The sequence below is a fragment of the Ascidia mentula genome, chromosome 4, assembly GCF_947561715.1.
Source record: "Ascidia mentula chromosome 4, kaAscMent1.1, whole genome shotgun sequence".
In the NCBI taxonomy this organism is placed as follows: Eukaryota; Metazoa; Chordata; class Ascidiacea; order Phlebobranchia; family Ascidiidae; genus Ascidia; species Ascidia mentula.
In genome coordinates, this window is record NC_138569.1 from 13,767,007 (window position 1) to 13,788,929 (window position 21,923).

The following is a 21,923-nucleotide window of genomic DNA, read 5'->3' on the forward strand; positions in this document are numbered from 1 at the left end:
TAAGTTGGCAAAGATTTTATTCGGCCGAAACCGAATATTCGGCAAAAGTTGCCGAATAAACCGAAACTAATTTTGGTATTCATATCTTCAAACGCAATACATTTAAACAAAACATGTGCTGGATTAGATCTAGTCCCAGCACACAGCCTTTTATTGGCACTTAAAGAATAACGTCGACTGCTGTAGCTTAAAGTTGGTTGTCATCATTTTGGTGACCATACACAAATAAAACGAACACATTCGTAGAGTTTGAACAATGATTCTAATCTATACTAAACTTTGCTGGTCAGCGTTGCATGCAGTAAAAAGATTTCGATTTCGGCCCAATATTTATGCAAAAATTCGGCCGAAATCTTTTTTAGTGAATAATTATAAAAACCTTAGTATCGGCCGAATAAATTCTGCAAACCGAAGTTTCGGTGCGCCCCTAGTTTCTATAAACATAACACGTTGTATGAGCGTGCGACCATGTTGTTTTTTGTCTTGTTTGCTGGCATGCTTATCATTTTGAAACCACACGTGCATTCAAATTAATAATTTAAAATTTTATTATTGTCGTTTTGTCAGGCGGACGCAGTGCGCGTACTGCTACCAACAATAACATTCAACAAGTACACACATAACACAAAGGAAAGAGAAAGAGATCATTTCGTTACTTTACAGAAGGGGCAAAAGTGCGGGTGACAAGTTTCGAACGTAAGTGTGGCACTCATATGTAGAAGAAGATGGCGGACTTCCAACCACCCTTCCGTTTCCATGCCAACTTGTGCTTCACGACCTCTAGGAGCATTTTTTTACAAATATCGGAAAGGAAAGAAAAAATAGAATCGAACGTTTTGGTTGGTGGAATTTGTACAGCGGTGAGTGTGCTCATTGCAACGAAGGCGCTCTTTTCTGATTTAGCAAAATATACAGTAAGATGCAAGAGACGCTATTGCAAGAAAACGTTTAAAAAATCAGGATCATGTTTAACGTAAGCAAATGCCTTTGCGTCAAACACAATTTCAACAAAACAAGCTACAAGCGACGGAATCGTATACTTGGCCACGACAGAGCGTTAGGTGCGAATGCATATATTGTAAAGCGTAACAGGGGTAGGGCATGATCAATGTAAACGCACTTTGGGTTTATTTAAGAATTCACTGAGCAACTCGGAACGTTAAAATAACGAATTCGCTTACCACTTGGAGCAAGCAGTTGTAAAACAACTCGGCCTTTAAAAAAAATTGCAACCCCGCAAAATCGTCACAATGAAGGAGCTTATGACATCACAATGCACAGACTGTACACCGATAGAAGTACATGAAATAAGTTTAAAACTTAAAAATTAAGTGGCGTATTAATCGGTAAAACACGCAACATGTTTGGGCATTAATCTAAAACTGTGTTTTGTTGATGTTGAACAGAAGTTTACCTTATAATTGAACGGAAATTTGCCAAGCGGTTTATATTGTACCATTACATGGAAACAACTTGGCACCAAAATACGTTGAAGTGCAAAAACGAATTCGCGTTGTCCAATTCCGGGACAATGTTGCTTAGGAACCTAAATCAGAAACGTAATTATCTCGGACGAAGTTACAACGTTAGTACGGCCCCATAACTTAATAATTGAACGCGCGTTGAGCGAGCTTATTTGGCAAACAGTGTAGCAGTAGCAGCGAAAGTGAAACTTGTGACGCGGTTTGGTTAAGCCTGGACGTACCGTAACACTGCACTCGTCCAACTCGAATGTTGAGCGCAGTGGGCAAAATGCCAAAACACCCTGGGCGGTTGCACAGGCGCTAACGCAAATACCACGGTTTTATAACTCGACCAGATCCCGCTGGCGAGCACCCGCTTGCAATCACACCCTAAACTTTATTAGAAGCATAAACTACTTCGAAGCACGCGTGACACCGACAAATTGCTACCTACACAGTAAAGCACAGACGGTTAGGGATTGGGAAAGGGCGCGAGAGGTGTTAGAAGCCGGTCGAGCGACGGCCTTTCATAGGCAAAGACGGGGGACTATACACATGCTGCTGGGCTACTGTGTCACTGTTGGGCCACGACATGGTGTGGGACGCACGAACTCGTCCGCAATCTTGAGCCATTGACGTCATCACAGGGGTGACGTCGTCGCTCCTAGCCGTTTGGGCGGGAGAGTTACCAGGCGAAGGTTGTTGAGGTTCAGTTTCGTCTGGCTTGTCTGAGAAAACAGTGAGGATAAACCTTTGCCGAAAATTGTTATTTACAAACTCGAACTTTTCAGCATTGTTTGGATTTTTATAGTTCGATGGAAAAGAATCAATCCAAAAAAAGTGATTGCGTTGATAAAACAGATGGGACCTTGTAAAACATCAATCAACTTCTCTCCAATAAGATTTCAGTATTGGCGAATTAAAACCTTCGACAATCAAATCGGGAAGGTCTTCTATCACACGAAGCCAAATCACCAAAGTGAACGTAAAAGCAGAAATTTATCTACATTCGAATAAGTGCTGAAATAAATCTAAAACTGTTTTTGTTCATTTTCTCAATCACGCATTACCATTATTGTCCGGTTAAACATGCAACCCGGCCCTAACAATTATATAAAAGCAATCGCCCAATCAATGACAAATTAGAAGCAACTGTAATTACTTTTATCGATTTGCAACTCCTTCAGCAAACCTCACCGACCTTCTATTACATCTGTATATGAAGGGGGTGAGAGCATGTCTTGGTCCTGTTACAAAACAAATTAGGTGAAATAATGCAAAAAAAAACAATACAAAGAGCACTCGCAGTCATATCTCCTAAAACTTAGTAAAGCACTGCATGTTGCGATCACGTAACTGCATCTCAAAAGCAAAATTGCATCTAGGATTTTAGGTTGGGCTCAATTCAAAACTCAACTGCTATAAATGTAGAATTTCAGTGTAAAATATTTAACGGAGCACGGAAAGCTGCTAGCGTAGTTATTAAACGTCTTTACCTGCAACAACGCGTTTACTTGCTCTCTCAGTTGCTCGTTTTCTTTCGCAACTCTGCGTTTCTCGGCATCGTTCACGTCATTTACATGCTGCAACATCAACAATGGTTTTTAAGTCACTCGAGTTAATTCTGACAGCAAACTTCTTACCATGAGCTGCGTCAGCTGAGTTTGGAGGCTGTTTGAGATCTTTAGCATTCTGGTAATAGAAATCATACTGGGTCTGGACGTGAGCTCAAAAGTGGATGAATGTGGCCGCGAACTGCTCTCGTCCGTTACACTTTCCATCAATGAATGATCTTTGGCTTGGATGAGGGAAGAGTCATCGCCGGTAGCGTTAGAGGAATGGTCTTTGGCATTTTCGTATGAAAACTGGTTGTCTGATATTTCAGCGTAAGCCTCGCTGTCTGATGCTCCACCTTCTTCGGCAGGAGTTGTCAGCAACGACGGTGACGTAAAACTTTCATCAGATTGAAACTTGGATAAGATAGGTGGCGCGTCAGAGGCCGAACTCGTTGTGTTGGGCGACGTAGACATGTTCTGCGGGTGGGGTACGGGCACCGCCCACCTTTCCTGTTGTTCGCCAGCGGATTGGTCAGGAAGAAAGGTGGATGAGCGGTTGGATGCGGTACGTTCGCGTTCGTTAGAAAGATGGAGGTTGTGAGGACGTATTTCGATTTGCTCGGGCTTCATGCACTCATCCAGTAACTTGGTCAACTTGTCGACTGAATTGAAATATATTAAACAGGACTCGAAGGGAGCTACAGCAGAAGTTGAATATTTATATAATGCTTTAAAGAATTATAAAATTAACAGATCCTTGTGGTGCATGCAGCACCAAACGTACCACATAGTAGGGAATGCATGACTAAGGTTTTAGCGTCGGGCTCGGAATCAATAGAAGACATTTCCAAAACATTCTCAAGGACCGCTTCATCAAGACCTGACGCTTCGGCCAGAAGTCGATGTTTTCGCTCAAGTGAGGTTGAAATTTCCTGTGAGGAAAAGCAACCGATAATAAGGTTGAGTCTTTTAAAGCGAATATGAATAGTTGGAAACTGAGCCATGCAGACCCAACACATTTGAACATCGCAATAAATGACAATACTGATGAAATTACCTGCTGGACAAGTAACAGCCGTTCAGTAACCTTAACAGGGAGAATTTCATTCGTAACATTTCCATACCCACTGACGACAACAGGACTAGTGACGCCATCGCCACTAATGGGGGTGGATCTCTGCGGATAAGAAACAAAAAACTTCATTTATAGACACGGACCACCAGAATAAAAATCACTTAGTGGAAACATAGAGTCCAGTAATATTCACCAGTTACTAGTTAAATTAAAAACTTGATAAAGAATAAATTCTTCTAATTTAACGCAATAAGATTACATGCAATGGCATGATAGGCAGGATCGCCCCACTGCGTAGGTCCTTGCTTGGCGATCACACCTAACGTATCGCGATCATAATGTTTGCAGCGTTAGCAGCCTAGCTGGATCAGCCATTTTTTCCTGACAAGTTGGAGCAAGATTTGAAAAATCAAGCTCCTGTTGAGGTTTGAACTCACGACCCTAGGCTAACCAGGCCCAACGCTCTACCAACTGAGCTACAGGAGCTCTGTGGTTTCACGGGGTATATTGTGTCCAAGGTACACTGGTGCGTAAGCGCACAACTTACCAGGCAACCTTCACATATACGTGGGGATCTTCTAGTTTATGCAGAATGATTGCGAAGGGCGATATCGCACGCCCTGGATAACTTAAACTAAACCAAAATAAGCAACACTTACCGATGTATGTATATTGGAATGATTTGAGCTTGCAGAGGTCAAAAGGTGATCGACCGACACGGTTCGATGCAAACTGAAAAAAAAACATGTTAAACATTCAGCATTCACAACAAAAAAGAACGTTCAGGTAATACCTGTCAACTTCATCGGTGTCGCGCGAAGTTCCAGCAACGTGGAATCCCTTCCTCCTTACTGACGACCCAATATCCTGTGTATTATGGAAATACGGTGATATGGAAATGGTTTAAGGGCAGTTAAAGTCAAAGAACAATTGGAGAAAATAAAATATGCAAATGATAACTTCCATTTACTATAGGAAGTAAATGTCAACTTTGCTTGCTCAATCGTGTATTTGTATTCAAGTAATATTACATTCAGAGAAATTAGGGTTTTGTAATGTAGCATGTAGGAGTTCTTTACTGCTTTAATAGCTTTACAGCAAGTGATTTAAAACACACTCGAGCGAAATAATTGCACGAGCCACCGGAACTAAGTGAATCCATCCATTTACAAACCTTTTTAGCAGTGCTAACAGTTTCACTGATGATCTTTATCCATTGTTTAGCGTCGTTGTTTGATTTACAAACCAACTCGTACATGATGGGTCCAGTGTGAGTCGACACCGCGAAGAAAGCTCGCTTGTCTGAGAAAGAAAACACAAATCTGCATTATTTTATGGATAAGAATAAGATGAGACTTAACTGATAAGACGTGATAGGGTCGGGACAATGTACACAGTATGCATCTATCATGATTCGCTCTTAAATACTTATGAACAAACACGTTTCAAGTTACACACACCGCATTCTACATATCTAACGCGTGGCAGGGAACAAATATTACCACTTTATAGAAATGTTCAAAAGCATTGCGTACAAAACACAAGAAAATGTAAAATTTAGTAAATGTTGTGATGTGTTACGAAGTAAAAAAAACAACATAACAGACATTATTTTGGGGTGATTTAATGTTTGCTAACATTTAATACAAAGATTTAGAGTGACAGACAGATTTGATAAGAGGCCCATGATTACAAAGACTGTTTTCCCAATCAAGATGTACAATGGTGACTGACCGGTAGCCACGTTCCGAACAATCAGTTTGTCCATTTTAAGGAAGGGTGGAACGGTGAAGGTGCCGGCGTTCTGACATTTAAGTACATAACGATCCTCCTGACGTTGTAGTAACACCATTAAATCCTCGAACAAAATACAGTGGAGAGCTGAAAAATAAATTTACCAAATTAAACATTACATCATTCGCAAATCTTTGTAAATTATAAACTTGGCAGGATTTTAGTATTACTTTATGTATACATGGGGCCATGCACCCCAGAAATCTAATGTTTTTAAAGGAGAAAGATAATCTGCACAAAACATAAAATCAGTTTATTTTAACGTTTCACAATGTCCTCATTCAAATTATCGCATTGTTGCCAACTTTCAATGTTAACCCCGACAACTTACGTATTTCCTTTTTCTTCTCCGTGAGACTGACACGCCATGTTAGTTGTCCGTGGTGAACGACGTGACGCTTAGTGAGGTCGATGTTCTGCGTCATTTAATGTGAATGGTAATAGATATATGGTAATCATTACAGTTTGTGAAAATACAAAACAAGTCCACAATGCTTAAGACCCAAACTATGCTGACCGATAGAAAAAATGTACATGTGCAGATTTGAAAAACGCTTGAAAATTTCATTATCTTTCAGGATGACGACGTGTCTTGGAATTCAATTTATGATCAAGTGGCACAAAGTGAAAGGAGTTAAATAATTTTGCCTTCAATAAATTTTTACAAACACGCTACCTTGTATTCTTTCACGAGCAAATCCTCATTTAAGCTTGATTTTAACAGCGGCGATCTGTCAAGGTTCTGTTGAATTTCCAGGATTTTCTGCCATAACGAAATATGAACGTTAGGGTTTTGTCCGAAGAACATGTGGTGGATCTCACACATAACACAAAAAGGTCAACATATAAAAAAATCTACCGACCTGTTTATCCTCTGCCTCTTTCACAGTTTGGTTTACAAATGCAAGAATCTCGCGACATCTGTCACAAGCCGTCTTTATTTTGATATGCTCACTGTCCGTTTTTTCTGCGCGCAAAATTGAAAATAAGGCTTTATCATATAGCACGGCCCCAATCAAAACATTGCGGCGCAAAGCATCTGATAGAATTTGTCTTACTTTTCGTATGCTTCATGATGTTTTCAAGTAAAAGAGGGTATTTCGTCAAACGCTGGAACTCCATTGGAACAAAATCTTTCAAGTGAAGTTTCCTGCAAACTTGTTGCTTTTGCATGTCCTAAAAACATATCTATGTTAATAGTCGCGATGTGACAACTGGTTGGCAAAGTCATTCATGTGTAGGAACCGCCCGAACTACACCCAGCGACTGCTTCATATCTTTTTTCCCCACAGATACATCGAACGGAAAACCCCACGCTTTTGTGCAAAGAGTGCTTGTAATTTAAAAAGTGACAACGCCTCGAATACAAACATTCAGGTAGCAATAAAACGGTATTAGCGACTACACACCAGAAGCTAGTTACATTAACTCAAGGAAACTGAGATGTTGCACCACATTAAATACAAAAACTTACTGTGCCACTATTGCTGCCAGGCATGCTGTAATTCACAATATTTACCATTCTTAATTACAAATCTTACTTCGAGAAACTGGTTAAATTTGGGCTCCTTTTTGCTCTTTTCTTTGATCATGCTGAGGATGGTGGACTGGTTACCACTGTATAGGGCGCACTCTTCTTTAAACCTGATCCCTTCCGCGTTGTCAAACTGCACACAATTACCAAAAAGTCATTTCACGAAACTGGTAGATGTTTTAGCAATCATTACCCGCGCAAGTAAGATGTCGCCGATATTTTTCACAATGTAACTTCCACGTTCCTTCGCATCCTCTTTTGCTTCTTGTAAGGATTTGTTGAAGACCCGATGCATCTCGAGGACGGCCTGGAGGTTAGGAAACGCTTGGAAAATTTCCTCTTCTTTCATCAAACCTTGCTTCCGCATCGGCTCGTAAAACACCTATGTATGACGTCATTTTTACAGGTAAACCATCAAATGTTCTGCTGATGTTAGAAGTTTATGGTTACCATGAATGTCACATTCAGACCGGTATTATGGGTATTACGGTATTCATTAAACATTAAGAAAACATATACTTAAGGATGAGGTGAAGTTACATTTCATTAACAACGAAACACTTACACAAAAAATTCAATCAAAGATCTAAAATATTGAAAATGTTTAACATCTTACCTTTTCGAGGATCTTTAAGTCTCGAACGTGGTGTTGTTCAGTGTAAATCAGTTCGTTGATTACTTCTTGTCTCTTCACCTCACGACGATCAATCGCTTTAATCGCCGAACTGGGAACAGTTTCCGACCAATGTTGTTCGGAGGCATCCACGTTTATCTGCCACAAAAACATATTTCGTTAAAAGAGTCTGGGGTGCAGGTGACGAAATGTTAGAATAAATCTGCACAATTTAACGTGTAAGCTGCTTGTATGGAATATTGCTACAACCCGCTGCACTAAAATGAAAGTGAATTTGTTCTACCAACCGTTTACATTCATTTTGATACATGGTAAAGTCAAATATAAAACAACACAAGAGGCAGAAACGCTTTAAAAGTGGACATTGCGAGCATCACCTCGGCATCACCAGCGACGCTCGGTTCTGGAATAGTTAAAGGTTCCTTACAATCTTCACCCTCACTTCCTTTTGATGTCGCATTGACATCATTTGACGTTCTGGTAAAAATATAAATGGAAATATTCAATTGTAATAATTTTAAATGTTACTAGAACAACTTTGTGTCCACGCTTCTGATTTTATAAAACATGTTTCGCTTTTTATTAAAGCATCTTCAGTTCTTATTCAAATAGATTCTATTTAGGTAGATTTCGTGAAGTAAAAACATTTTATTGCTATTCAATTGTAAAAGATTCAATTACACCAGGCGTGTCTTACATGTGTTGCACCATAGCTTGTTCCACCTTGTTTTTATCAGGATCGCTGTGACTTTTCGCTGTGCCCGAGTGACGTTTTTCATCATCTCGATGCCTCCGAAAACTGCCCGATCGTGCAGAATGAAGTCTGGGTGGAACAACTTTGCGATTACCATCAACAAAACACACAAATCAATTTGTAAGTCATGTATTTTTGTCTTTCAGTAAACAAATATCCGCCGACTCTAATCCCTACCATTTGCTTTCGATTCTTGTTGATATCGACAACTTGGTAAATCCGATGGTAAACTTCGGTAAACTAAAATACTTAGTTAATTAAAAATAGCCTCCTGGGTTTGCATTCCTACTCTGCCCTTTTGTTTGACTTCCAACGTCAAACCAGTACCATTATGCATTTTTTCCTATTTCCTGCGTACCAGGAGCAAACAAACTATTTACCTTGAACCGTCACGTGCAGGACTCTCAACCGTCAGCGAATCTTGTTCAGGTGAAGTTTCGGCTACGGATGGATCCTGAAACTGTTTAACCAAACTGCTTACAGTGCCTTGCTCAGGGAGGTTTTCGATCTGGACTTGATCGGTTAAAATTTGTTGGACATTTTCTGCGAACAAGGTTCAGTTATAGGCTAATCTCTTCCCCACATCAGATTGTCAGGTTTATCCAAAAAGTTGCCATGCACGACCTTGACAAATGGATAGAAATATTTTCCAATGAAAATCATCATAAAAATAGTCGCATAATTAAACAAGCCTGACTTGGTATAAAAAGTAAGGACTTAACAATTAAAAATATATTTTGAAACCATCAATATTCAACTAATTAAGTAAATGAACTATGGCTTGATAATGAAAACATTGGATTCATAACCGTGGTAAAAAAAGAATACGCCACAGCGACAGGATACGAAAACTCCGATACCAAACAAACGGAAAAATTAAAATCGTCCATGCATCATTGCTGTTAGGGTTGGGATGGTTATATGATATGAAAGCCACCATAGCTTGCGTAAAGCAATCTACTTTTGTTGCAAATGAAGTTGTCTCTTGCATGCCACATTAACGTTGCATTTACAGGCAAAAAGGGAATGCGATGCTGAAAGTGGCGAATAATCATCCCGGCAGCAATTACTCAACGGCAGCCAACACCAAGCTCTCGCCACGACAGCAATCTACAGATCATGTGGCACCTGCTGTTTCAAATACTCCAGCTGAAATTTCGTCGGCACGCTGCAATTCCTCAGTGGGAATGCTCCTCGAACGAATCGGAGAGTGATTTGACATAACGCTAGTTTTCCCAGACTGCTGTTTCTCGCCAAACGGGCTTTCCTGTTTGTCGAAAGCACCCGGCTCTAGCACCACACTGTCCACTGACGAAGATAGGCTGCTTTGCTCGGGTGACGTTGGGGTGTTAACTTTGGTTGGGGTTAAGATTGTTGATATGGGAGGGGTTTCCCAAATGATATCTCGGTTTTTGACAGACTTTTTGCTCGAATGTTTTTTGCCATCCGCTGTAGTAGCAATTCGACATGTTACGTTGGTTAGTGTTCAACGTTAAATATAAATCACCGGTCAACCATGAAACCCTGTCATTTTGGGGTTAAAGTTGTAAACCAAAAAGCATGCACCGGACAGCAAGGATCAAGAGGAGATAATAAGCAAAATAAAAGGCAAGGTTTGCTATAAGCATCAATATTGTCATAAACAAGCATTAATTTATTAATACAGATGCTATCAACTAAACATTTCCAACTTGATACTTGAGCAACTTGCAAACTTAACACAAAAGTCATATTAATGTGAAAACACTTTTAACATATTCCCTACCAGACATTGTATCACTCCGATTTGCTGGTTTTCTTTTGGGCCAATTAAATACACTTGATCTTTTTTCCTCCAATATTGACTCCTGGCTACCATATACTTTGGACTTCGCCAAATTTTGCTGTTGTGGCTGAGAAAATCAAATATGTGTCACATAGTTGTTGTTATTGTAGCATATAACAGTTTATCTCAAACATTAGTGATACCTTGGTCCTGAGGATTGAGTACATTTTGGATGTAATTTTGGACTTTGAACGCTTGGTGCTGTATCTGTTGCTAAAGTTTGCTATTGCTTCGTGTATTAGTGCCCTTTAAAATAGTGGATTGTAAACGTTAGTAAAAAATTTCTCTAATTTGCAAAACATTACCATTTTGACTGCTCTGTATCATCTGCTGCATTGCCATTTCTAAAAAAGGTTAAAAAGGTGTGATATTGTTACGTTGTTACACTGTATCAATATTCTCACATGTCGCTTAACAATTGCATGACTATCTCCTCCATGATTCGTGAATCTTGCTGTATGTCACTAGACTCACTGTTGACAAGCTTTTCATCCCCAAATAAGTTTCCCAAACCTTGTTCTCTTTTAATGCAGTATTGACTAAGTTGATTTCGAACCTGAAGACAATTTAATAGTCAGTATTGCATATTAAAATAGCCAAACATATGATAACATTACTGTGTAACACAAGCGAACTTAAAAAAAACAGTGTATTTCTTTTAAAAACACTATTCAATGTATGTTTGTAAAAATTCATAAAATTTTTTTTAAACAGTTTGTTTCAATGATAACCATGCAAGCTAATTTTAGGAAGAACAAATTTGTAAAGAAACAAATAAATATATTTGCACACACATAATGCAATTTTTGTATAGTGTTTAAAATAAGTATTTGAACAATTCAGTTCTGAGGGCTATATACTTGGTTTTCATGTGTACAAACAACATAGCTACCTCCTTATTAGAAGCTTGGATAGCTGGATCAAAAACCCCTCTCAATGTTTCTTCTGCCGGGCTTTTCACATGTATGGCAGATTCTGTTAAAAACAAACATTATACATAAACATGTGCGTGACAAGAAAACATTTGCAACTTACGAATACTTTTAGTTATTGCTTCAGCCACATCCACCTTTAAGAGCTGCAACAAGATTTTACACAACATAAGTTAGCAAGAAAAATGTTTTGTTGGGCAAATATAAACTACTCACAGCTGTTGGTGCCAGGTAATTTTTGTAAATTATTTCTGCCTGTTTTGCCATATCCTTGGCACTTGACAGTTGCCGGTAATTGTCAACAGTTAAGTAAAAGAGCTGTGAAAATAAGAAAATGAGTTTGAAAAACATATTTCTTGCAATGATTTCTTGTGTGTAACGTAAACACATAGAATCCCAATACGCTTGGAAAAGAACTGCAAGGTTACCAGATTTGATGGGTCATGAGTAGCAATAACGTATTTAAGAAAAACTGCCAAGTGGGCTGGTCGCTGGCACAACTTGTCAAACTCATTGAAAGGTCCATGATCTTGCATCTAAAATAATGAGTAAGCATTTATTGACAGAAAAATTGCCAAAAGGAAACATTATTATCCACTGGTACAAAACACTTCTTTATTTCTATTATGACATCAACTGCATTCTAGAAATATAATTCAGGGCTATCACAGATACAGTGCGGCCAACACAAGGAAAGGAAATTACAAGCCCAGCCAACAAGGAAGTACCTATCACCAACAGCACAGAACACACAATGTACAATCCAGTGTTTCCAGTTGTCCCACATTATCAATCATCTTACCTTTCGCTCGTTATTGGCAATATCGTCATCTTCAAAATTCATAATCATGGTGTTTTGTTCAGGAACCGGGGTTGTAGGTTTGGCAACATCCGTCTAAACATAACTTGCATTAAAATACAACATTCTGTGGAGTTTAGAAAATGGTGCACAACTCACATGATTGAACATATCAAGCGGCATGTCCCCCATTAAGTTCATGCTTGAAATTTCATCAGAACTTATCATTGAGGAACGAGACGAATCTAAACCGTGGAGACGGGATGTATTTATTTCACTGAGAGTTTGACTTCGATGCTCTCTTGATGGCGCATCTCTCTATTTGTTAACACAGAACAATGCATTAGTTTTAGATCAACCAAAACAAACTCAAAAAAGTAAAGTCAGAAACACAACAGATGACATTTTTATACTAAACTTTATGTTCATTCACCCTAGCACTACATTAGTTAAATCACTGCAACATGGGTAGAAATTATCAATAATACTAAACAAAAGTTATCAGTCCACACGGGCTACATGTATTTCCAACAGTGACTATTACTTGAACTCATAATGAGTAAATTATTAACTGGGGTTGCTGGTTTGTGATACAGTAATGTTTGCACAAGATGAGGGAATGCTAAGACCTGATCGAGATTCCAGCGACAGGTGCTAGTGGTGCCATTTGGCGTTCATACAACACAACAACCATCAACATATCAGCAACATAACATGCATTTTAAACAGATTGTAAAACACATATATATAAGTTCATAACAAGGTTTTTATGGCCTGGGTTTCAGATGTCATCAACCTACATTATGACCTAACATACACATCCTATACCATAAGGGAAAGTCTGTGCAGTTTACCTACAGATCTTTAGGAAAAATAAAATATTTCAAACTGCAGACAGTTATCCCCAGAGAAGTATTTGACACTGACGTCACATTGACATTCAGAGCAACAAACAGGCGGTAACCATGTAATGACTGTAAAACTCATGTTTGCTTGGCACACCCAACACACAGCCACACAATAGGTATAGTGAAAGTCATAACTTTTCAATTTTAACATGTGAGTATTGGTGTGCTGGACTTAGCTATACAGATGTATGGCAATAATTCGTTTTTTATATCATAAACATTAAATTTCATAAGACATCTCATACATTTTAACAACATAAGACCAACATATCTATAGGTGAGAGACAGAAGCAAATAATTTAGAAGGTACGTTCCAAGTTACACTGCAGCTTTGGCACAAGCATTTTAAAACAATTAACACATGGATATTCATGCTAATTGAAATGCTAACTAAGATGCACAAAAATTGACTTTTATACAAACTGTTGTTCAACTCACCTCGCTTTGAAAAAATGAAGAAAAACACAACAAGTATAAACTGAGAACGAAAAATTCCCTAAACCTTTAGTTATGCCTTTCCTTGAAAAGCCACTGATAAGTCTCTGTGATTAGGTACACGCTATTTCAGGCCAGTAAACGCACGCTCAGTAGAATCAGTGCACACTCGAGCGAGTTTCTTAGTGCGGATGCATGTAGCGATTGATCACAGCGAGCTACTCCAGTGCAGACGTTTGCTTGAATAGCAAGCACACGCCAGTCAACGCGCTTAGCACAGTACACAGAGCGGAGCGCGACATTTGCTCAGTGACGTGTGCGCAGTTACTCACCCAACTTTCTTCACCGTTAACCGGGTCTTTCGCAGAAGAGCTCTACATAGTGCGCCGCAAAGCTCTTTTGCCCCCATATGACGCCCCAGGCGTTAAACCAAATTTGCGTGATGACAACACAAGGAAAACATTACTGAAAGTATGCTCTGTTTCGAAATGCGAACAAATTGTTGTTGGTATGCAGAGGTTTTTTTACAAAAAAAAGGGTTTGGATTGGACAGCTGTTAAGAATAAAAATACGAAACAGACCTTGATTCGCACAACTGCTGAGCGATTCCGGGACAACTTTACTGACGGTTTTGAAGGTTGCGGCTCGCTGCCGCGTCTTGTTGAAGATACAGGTGGCGATTGCAAATCATTTGAAGACGCTGAAGACTCTACATCGTCAACTGAAGAGGTTGGAGAAGAAGAAAAAGTAGAATCCAGAGACATTGGAGAACGTGGAAGTCGAATGGGTCTCATACCAGGCGGTTCTGATTGAGGAAAACTCGACACACGTCGAACGTTTGTAATGTTTAATCCAACGCCGTGGCCGCTTGGCGACTTGAGAGCAGTTTCCGATGTTCTAGAGTGGCGTGGTGGGACAGGTGGAGCAAAACTTGGCTGATAGAACGAAAACTGATTGACAAACGAAGTTGGACTAATAGGATTTTGAAAGCTTGAAGGAGGTTGTGAATACGAGCTCATTACAGGCGGCCTCTGCTTCGGTAACAATGGAGGCGGTGAATTCGGCACTGCGGGCGCGTCCGAGACGCTCGACAGACTTTCGTATACTTGACTATCAAATCCTGCCTGGCTTAAGGGTGGCATGCTGCGTCGGTTCATCTTTTTCACAAGCGAGTTAATGATTGGATTGCGGGAACGTTGGCGAACGCTAGGAGAGTTTGGCGCATCCCTGGTGTACCAAGTCGTGGTTGGGTCGGTTTTAGACTTGCTCTGGAAATTGACCTCCACTGTTTCATAGACCGGCTCTTCATCTTTGTTGTCCTCTGAAGGCATCATGGTTCAGTACATTCCAAAATACCTCACTTGAATTGGATGATTTAATTGAATTACGAAATCTTTAAACTTATACTATTGAACACTTCTAATTTTCCACAGTCCTCAATACGAAACTGCCAATTTTGTCACCTGAAAAGCTTTCATACATGAGACAAATATACAAAGTACCATGCAACCAACTTAATGGTACAACAGACATTTTAGAATGTTTTACTAGATTTACATTCAACCAGAACATAATGATTATCTGAACAGAATCAAATCATCTTTAAGATATCAAACAGTTTATTTCCAATACTCCTTAAAAGATCGATCTGTACAATAAAACAACTAATAAACCACTGGCCTGTTTTGATACAGTTTACTGCGATTAAATCTTCAAAGGTATTGAACAACTAACTCTGAATCAACTTATAAAATCCACTTAGAACTAATCCTTATCTATTCACATTGACCTGACATTAAACGAAATTACCTGCGTTGCAGAGACTCCCAGCTTCTAGCTCTACCCAACGCATATTGACCTTACAAGTTCGATTAAATATTAAAGCATCGTGCTTCCGTCAAGGTCATTAAACCAGTGCTTAAAGTTTTACCTTGGCCGTTACTAATCACACAAAGTAGCATATATCAGCTTGGAAGGGCATAAGCTGGTAATTTTGCCTAAGAGTAATACTAGATCCAAATATAGAACTGAGGTCTGGAACCGAACGGAACGTGGGGATGTAGTGGGTGGAGTGAACGATGAAGGCCCATGGATTAAAGCAGATTGTGACTTCCGATTTTCTTAATGCGTCCAAATTGCATGACGCGACCAGACGTGCGCAGATAATCAAAACGAAGGATTACGTAAAGTCGCGTTTTGACAACTTATTTCCTTGAAAGGCTTTCCTGACTGGTAAAAATAACGAAAAGTCTAAGATTCCACTTTTCAGTCACATCTTTATTTCTCCGACGTTACCGTTGATAAATCGCTATGCCCAAAGTTTTATCTGTTGGTTCGTTATTAAGTACTTATATTCTGTAGTACAACTGTACTGTACTGTTTCAATGGATGCTATTTCACCTACGTCGAAACACTCGCCTTAAGGCTAAATGACATCTACACCAGGCAAAACTAAATTGTCCTTACTCCCTACCTTTTAAGCAACGCGACGCCGTCACCAACATTGGGCCGAGAACAAATAATCACATCTGCTGTCCACTATACGCGTCTGTTCCAGTGAAGTATGGCCAGAACTTCTTTTATCCGCGGCGGCATTCAGTCTCGTGCTTCGGCATTATATCATACTGCATGTCCTCCTAACTTTACTTTGTAGACCAATTATGCCCAAAACTGATGCAAAGCAGATCTTGTAGCACCGGACGCGAAAGTCAATGCAACATTACAACGCTGAAAATGTTCACTTTGCATGAGCGAAGCTGCAAATGAGTCTGCGCTGCTTAAAATATGGCTTAGTAGAATATTAACTGGAAGCGACTGGTGGCACTCCCCTGTTAACTTTGACTGCCAGCCTCGCAACTTGTTTGTAGCTCTTAGCACTTGGTTAGCCCTCCCACTGTCTGAAGTTCCACACGCATGACTACATCAGAACGACGAATGAGAATAAGCGCTACCGGTGGTTAATTATTGACAATAGACAAATTACATTCCTTCTGTTCTTAAGTACAGTAAAAACGCTAGCTAACGACACTGGTTTCGTCGATACAGTAAAACTAAGTTGCGCAAACAGCGTCTGTGAACTTTCAGCCAACCGAGCACCTTCAATCGCCCAGGGTAGGAGATGGTTCAATAATGTTGTGGTCAAGCAAATGTAAGGACAACGGAAGTCGTGTTTCTCCTTATGTACATACGTTGTGATGGCAAATTTCGAGTCACGAAAAGTCATTTGTCTCCAGTCGCCAATAAATAGCCAAACTAAAAGGCGCCAATCAGAGAAAAAATGGCCTTTGATCAGCTTGGCGCGCTGAGGCAAACGTCCATGCGAGTTAAATATTTAACAGGGTCTGTGTGACATTTTGAGAGTCACGAAGGTCAGAATAAACTTTTCTTTTAAGATTTATTGATACACGTATTTTGTGCACCTCCCAGTATTTAGCTGGCCGTATTAATGAACTATCACCAAACACAAAATTACCCATGCGCCAAGTTTATAAAATAGAAAACTGTATAGTCTGGTCTACTTCACAGTAATCAGTCACAAGTTCACAACCACAAATGCCATACTTGCATAGTTAAAAGTTAAACATGTTGGGGCACTTTATAAATCACTTGGTTTAATAAAACAAACACAGTCATGCAAAACCTACCTCCTCAGTGTGAAAAATTGAAGAACCAATGTCCATGTCGATCAATGGAGGAGGTTCATCATCAGTTATGTCAATACCTTTGAATTACAATCCATGAAAGTTACTGCAACACCTACTTCCAACATACTATGGATATAAGTTATAACACACCAATCTGACAAGAAATGTAACAAACAAACAATAACTTGTGACTCTCCAATGTTGTAGCAGTTAAACTCTGTTAATCAGGCATACAAGCGAAAAGCTGACAACTAGCATTTCAGCAGATACAAACAACCCTAGCAGGATCTGTGTCATTCAAGCAATAACGTCAGAGCGCCAGGAAGCGCCAGCCTGCTCCCTTCTCAATTATTTCCTCTTGCTAACTTTCACTGCTTGGGCTAAATAGCAAGCATCAAGCAGGGGCACATGCACCATTACAACACTTAAAAGGGGAACAGTAATATTCTATTTCACAAAAACGGGTGTACTATTCCTTAATTAATGAAGAAAAACTTTTTAAGGACTATATTTTAAAGGAACAATACTTTTGCAATAAAAGAAAAACAGTAACCCTCTATCAGCCTCAAAAAAGTTTAACCAACTACATGTACAACAAATAGTGAGGACACTGTATGTAAACTCCCAAGAAAACATGCTTACTTGTGGTTTCGTCAACATCAGTAACATGCGTTGGGGGAGATACCACTGCAGGCTGTTCAGTGACTTGAGGTTGTTCTTTCATGCTTTGAACCTGTGAAGAAAATTACAGCACCTGAGCACCATCTAGAGGATAATTTTTTTTAACCCTGGGCAAGCAGCAAGCATTTCGTGGTAGTTTCTATCCATACAATAGTACATACTTAATACTTAATTTGTGCCCTAAAGCAAGTTATTGCACTTGTTATGGTAACAAGCAAAGAACAAAGAGTATATATGGTATAAATACAAGTAAAATGAAGAAAATATAGTTATTATCCACCTTCCACAGCTGCTTCTCCAAGTCCTGTTGAAGTTTTTGAGCAGTGCCAAGATTTGCCAACAACCTGGGTGAGGGATTTTTAGCATATTCTTCTTTTATTCTCTGTAACAAAACAAGAGTGCATAATAACAACTATGTCAACAATGTGGAAAAATATGTTTTCACGTACAGTACTAGATTCTGTTAGGTCAAAGTGATCTTATCTTTTACATACATGTTCTTTTCTACTACTGTATATGTCCTTACACAACTGGTAGTTAGTTGTGAGAAGGGTTGAGAAGCACAGAGCGTCCTTAAGACAGAAATGAGCTTTTAGGAAGTGTGCTTTTACTCTTTTTTACGTTTTTTTTACAGACACTGAAGATATTTAGAAATATATTTGTCTCACATTAGGACCAATACAACCCAGAAAACATGGTTTTCCACAATGTCGTCAAAAGCAAACAGTTATCAGGAACTATGTCAACAATAGTAAAAGATGAAGTAAAATTACAGTCAGTGCTTACTTCTACTTCATTTTTTTCTTGTTGCAGCATTTTCTTGATAGTTTCTACTTTCTGATCATAAAACAAACTTTTCTGAAAGGAATGGATAGATTGCTGGTAATGACAGTCATATAAAAGCAAAATCCAGGGAACAATTGCTAACCGTTTGACCTTTTGGGCCAGTAATGTATTCATTGGTTGTGGAGGGTGGTACAGCAGCTTGGTTACTGTCAACCTCATTTGAAGTATTTGATGATGTCGTTGGTTCAGATAGCAAGGTTAGGGCTACATAATTTTGAGCTGCAATTCATAATAAGATCTCTTTGGTTTAGGAATCGTCATGTGAGTATAGCTGTTACACCACGTATTTCAAAACAAAAAAAATTACAATTATTACAAATACAACGCCAAAATGATGAGTTCCATCTTGCATTGAATAATGAAAGGTCTTTTTAAATGCATTAAAGCATGTATATAAATGTTTACATTGCTCTAGTATTAATTTAAGTAATTTGTATATATACATACATATATATATATATTTTTACTGATTTAGTTTGATAAAGACAAAGACTTAAAAAGTCTTGACAAAATAGATGGTTTGGCATACATGACCATATAAAAATAATGTTTTATATCTGATATTGTCTAACAGTACACGTGGCCCACCTTTAATGAGGCGAACAACCTCCAAATGATTGTGATCAGTAACATTAGCACCATTGACCTGCATAAATAAATTTTTATAATGGAAAAATTGATAAAGTATTGAGATTCATTATTTTTGGTGAATGACAAAAAGATAAACAAGCGGAATGAATGTAAACAAATGGTTTAAACAAAGCTAAACGATCAAGAAAAAAAATCATTAGACTCTGCCACAAGAAACAGCACTTTTTAACAGAATACAAAAATTAATACTTAAACACACCTTGATAATACGATCACCTTGTACAACACCAGCTCTTTGGGCAGCACCCTCTGTAAAGGAATTTTAGATTTAGTATGTTTACGATTGTAAAGCTTTGTTCACATAGGGCACAAGCAAACAAAACCTTAAGTACCCTTTATTTCACTTTGTTTCGGGAGTACCAATAACATTTGGCTAAATGCTGTACAGTGAAATAAACACATCATGTTATACAATGCAAATACCTGGTTTCACGGATTGCACAAAAACAGGATTGTCACCACTAACGGTTAGGCCATAACCATTTTCATCTTTTTGAACAACAACACATTTCATTACAAGACTGGGAGCACCTGAAAACACACTTTAGCTAACACAAATAGTCCCCTTGTTCCTGAACACTTTAAGCTAAAAAACAATTTAGAAGAGTAAAAATGCTACTTTGGATTAAATCATACCATCAGAATCTGTCTTTTCTTTATTTTTTTCTATCTTCATAGGCTGTCCTATACTAGCTTTGCTTAACCTAAAAACACAAAACAACCTTCATTTTTTTAGAGACAGTAAATTTGGTAAATCCTTCAAATTAACACTGGTAAAGTTATTTTAGTACAACAAATTAAAATCAAGTGGCTTAGTATGCATAATTTGTTGAACATAATAAATCATACCTGTGTTCCTTCTTCTCTCTTCTGGCAAGTCTAAAACAATTGCATTGTGGTGATAGGTATTTGACACATAGTTTTTTAAGTAGCATAACATCAATAGGGCCTGGAGAAGTGCTTTAAGAATAGTTCACCCAGCATACAAATACTAATTTGTACAGGTCATGTATTTGTAGTGTGCCCAGAAATATAAGTTGCACACATAATTATCAAAATATGTTTTGTGGCATGTAACAGAGGCTAACACTTCAGCAATATCCTACATTCATTACATTTAAGTAAACTTATAACAAAGGATGTATTAACTTTTGTATCGAGTATTGCAGAAAACCTATATATATAACAACTAAGCATGTTAAAGTAGGTAAACAGAAAAGAGAATTTTCCAGGTAAAGCAGCCAGCCATTGTATATATATCACAGGTATTCAAGCAAAATTGTAAGAGTTTAAACACTGCCACATAATCAGTGTATTGGTTCAAACCTTTCAGTAAATGTTCGGCTGAGGCCTGATTGTGTTTCCATTTTGTCATGAAGCACCAAATTACAAAAATTGAAACATGCAAATATACACTGACAGTTATCACATAATGATAATATAACTACAGCCTGATTAAAAACAAAATGCTTTTACTATTTACACCAAAGCAATCAGTGTTAGCCAATACTGCAGCTATTGCTTCAACAACTTCCTGGATAGACCATCTAACATTATAAGCTGTTTTAGTTAAAACCTGATGATAATGATTGCAAAAAGGGTAATATTGTCAATTTTTGTGTGCCGTGAGCCCATATGACAAAATGTAATATGACCTAAACATACAATATTTAGGACATTCAAAAAGGACCCTAAAAACATAACAATCTCTTCAAATTTAAGTGTATTTTCAGTGTTTTAACCAAATAAAAGAAAACAAAGTGTACCACAACCGGGTTGCAGTGTCTAGTTAAGTTTAGAGTCAAGTTTAAGGAGTACTTGGACTTACAAAGTGTTACTGTCAACTCGATTAATTGTTAGAAAGTGCAGTAATGTCCCAACAGATTAATTTCTTTGGAAAAGTTTGCACATGAAATTTGCCAGTTTTAGTTTGTATCAAAATCATTGACATGTTTCACATATAGCAAACCTCCACAAAAAAAACATAAAATAAAGTTTACAATCTTTGGCATAAAATATTTTGCGTTTCCTATTAGAATGCTAACTCTTCGCTTGTAACTTCATACTCAAGATACAATACCACTGATGTAATGGGAATGAGTATATCCCATAATATAAGATAACATTTTACAAAACCTAGCAATGAAACCACCCGACAGGATCAGAAATTTACAGCCACAAAACATTCAGGTCTACTCACGTGACCTATGACGCGTTTTAAAGCAAAGAAGTAAAACCTTGTGAAAAAGTCGATGGTGCGCAACCAAACTTATTCCAGCAAAAACTACTTTATTCCGTGTCTTCATATTGCCTTTTTGTGGTTTGCTATATAAGTTTTAAACTTTTTGCGGTTTGCAATACGTATCAGAGTTTGCTGTATGTTAGGAAATAA

General features: G+C 38.4%; 1 protein-coding gene across 4 annotated transcripts; it reads right to left on the bottom strand.

Annotated features, from left to right (window-relative positions):
* Positions 1-539: 539 nt before the first annotated feature.
* On the bottom strand, positions 540-20,982 carry LOC145897634 (rho guanine nucleotide exchange factor 11-like). Of its 4 annotated transcripts, XM_082986012.1 has the most exons (42): positions 20,858-20,982; positions 20,381-20,410; positions 20,168-20,235; positions 19,955-20,062; positions 19,731-19,780; positions 19,469-19,526; positions 18,963-19,099; positions 18,821-18,892; positions 18,315-18,416; positions 17,996-18,086; positions 17,354-17,430; positions 12,526-12,684; positions 12,370-12,462; positions 11,996-12,103; positions 11,784-11,885; positions 11,671-11,713; positions 11,528-11,610; positions 11,040-11,191; positions 10,941-10,979; positions 10,779-10,881; positions 10,576-10,702; positions 9,939-10,259; positions 9,191-9,353; positions 8,754-8,879; positions 8,434-8,533; positions 8,039-8,194; positions 7,616-7,804; positions 7,430-7,555; positions 6,947-7,064; positions 6,752-6,855; positions 6,565-6,651; positions 6,220-6,304; positions 5,829-5,975; positions 5,269-5,396; positions 4,888-4,961; positions 4,754-4,826; positions 4,077-4,196; positions 3,804-3,951; positions 3,107-3,681; positions 2,960-3,046; positions 2,626-2,710; positions 540-2,191 (listed from the first exon to the last, which is right to left on the bottom strand). In XM_082986012.1, exons 1-41 carry the CDS (start codon positions 20,896-20,898, stop codon positions 2,657-2,659), a joined length of 4,824 nt encoding a protein of 1,607 aa, XP_082842138.1. In that variant the 5' UTR covers positions 20,899-20,982; the 3' UTR covers positions 540-2,191; positions 2,626-2,656. The 4 variants fall into 4 exon arrangements, with proteins under 4 accessions (XP_082842138.1, XP_082842140.1, XP_082842139.1 ...); XM_082986014.1 differs by lacking the exon at positions 9,939-10,259; XM_082986013.1 differs by lacking the exons at positions 17,354-17,430; positions 17,996-18,086; positions 18,315-18,416; ... (6 more) ...; positions 20,381-20,410; positions 20,858-20,982 and adding an exon at positions 14,291-15,162.
* Between the last annotated feature and the right edge of the window lie 941 nt (positions 20,983-21,923).

Excerpts from the sequence above, each read along its gene's own strand:
- LOC145897634 (XM_082986012.1), bottom strand. The coding sequence starts at position 20,898 with ATGGAAACACAATCAGGCCTCAGCCGAACATTTACTGAAAG. Across the intron at positions 18,893-18,962 it reads CTGGCCCAAAAGGTCAAACG|AAAAGTTTGTTTTATGATCA; the intron begins GTTAGCAATTGT and ends CATTCCTTTCAG. Across the intron at positions 4,197-4,753 it reads ATTCCAATATACATACATCG|AGATCCACCCCCATTAGTGG; the intron begins GTAAGTGTTGCT and ends TCTTATCCGCAG.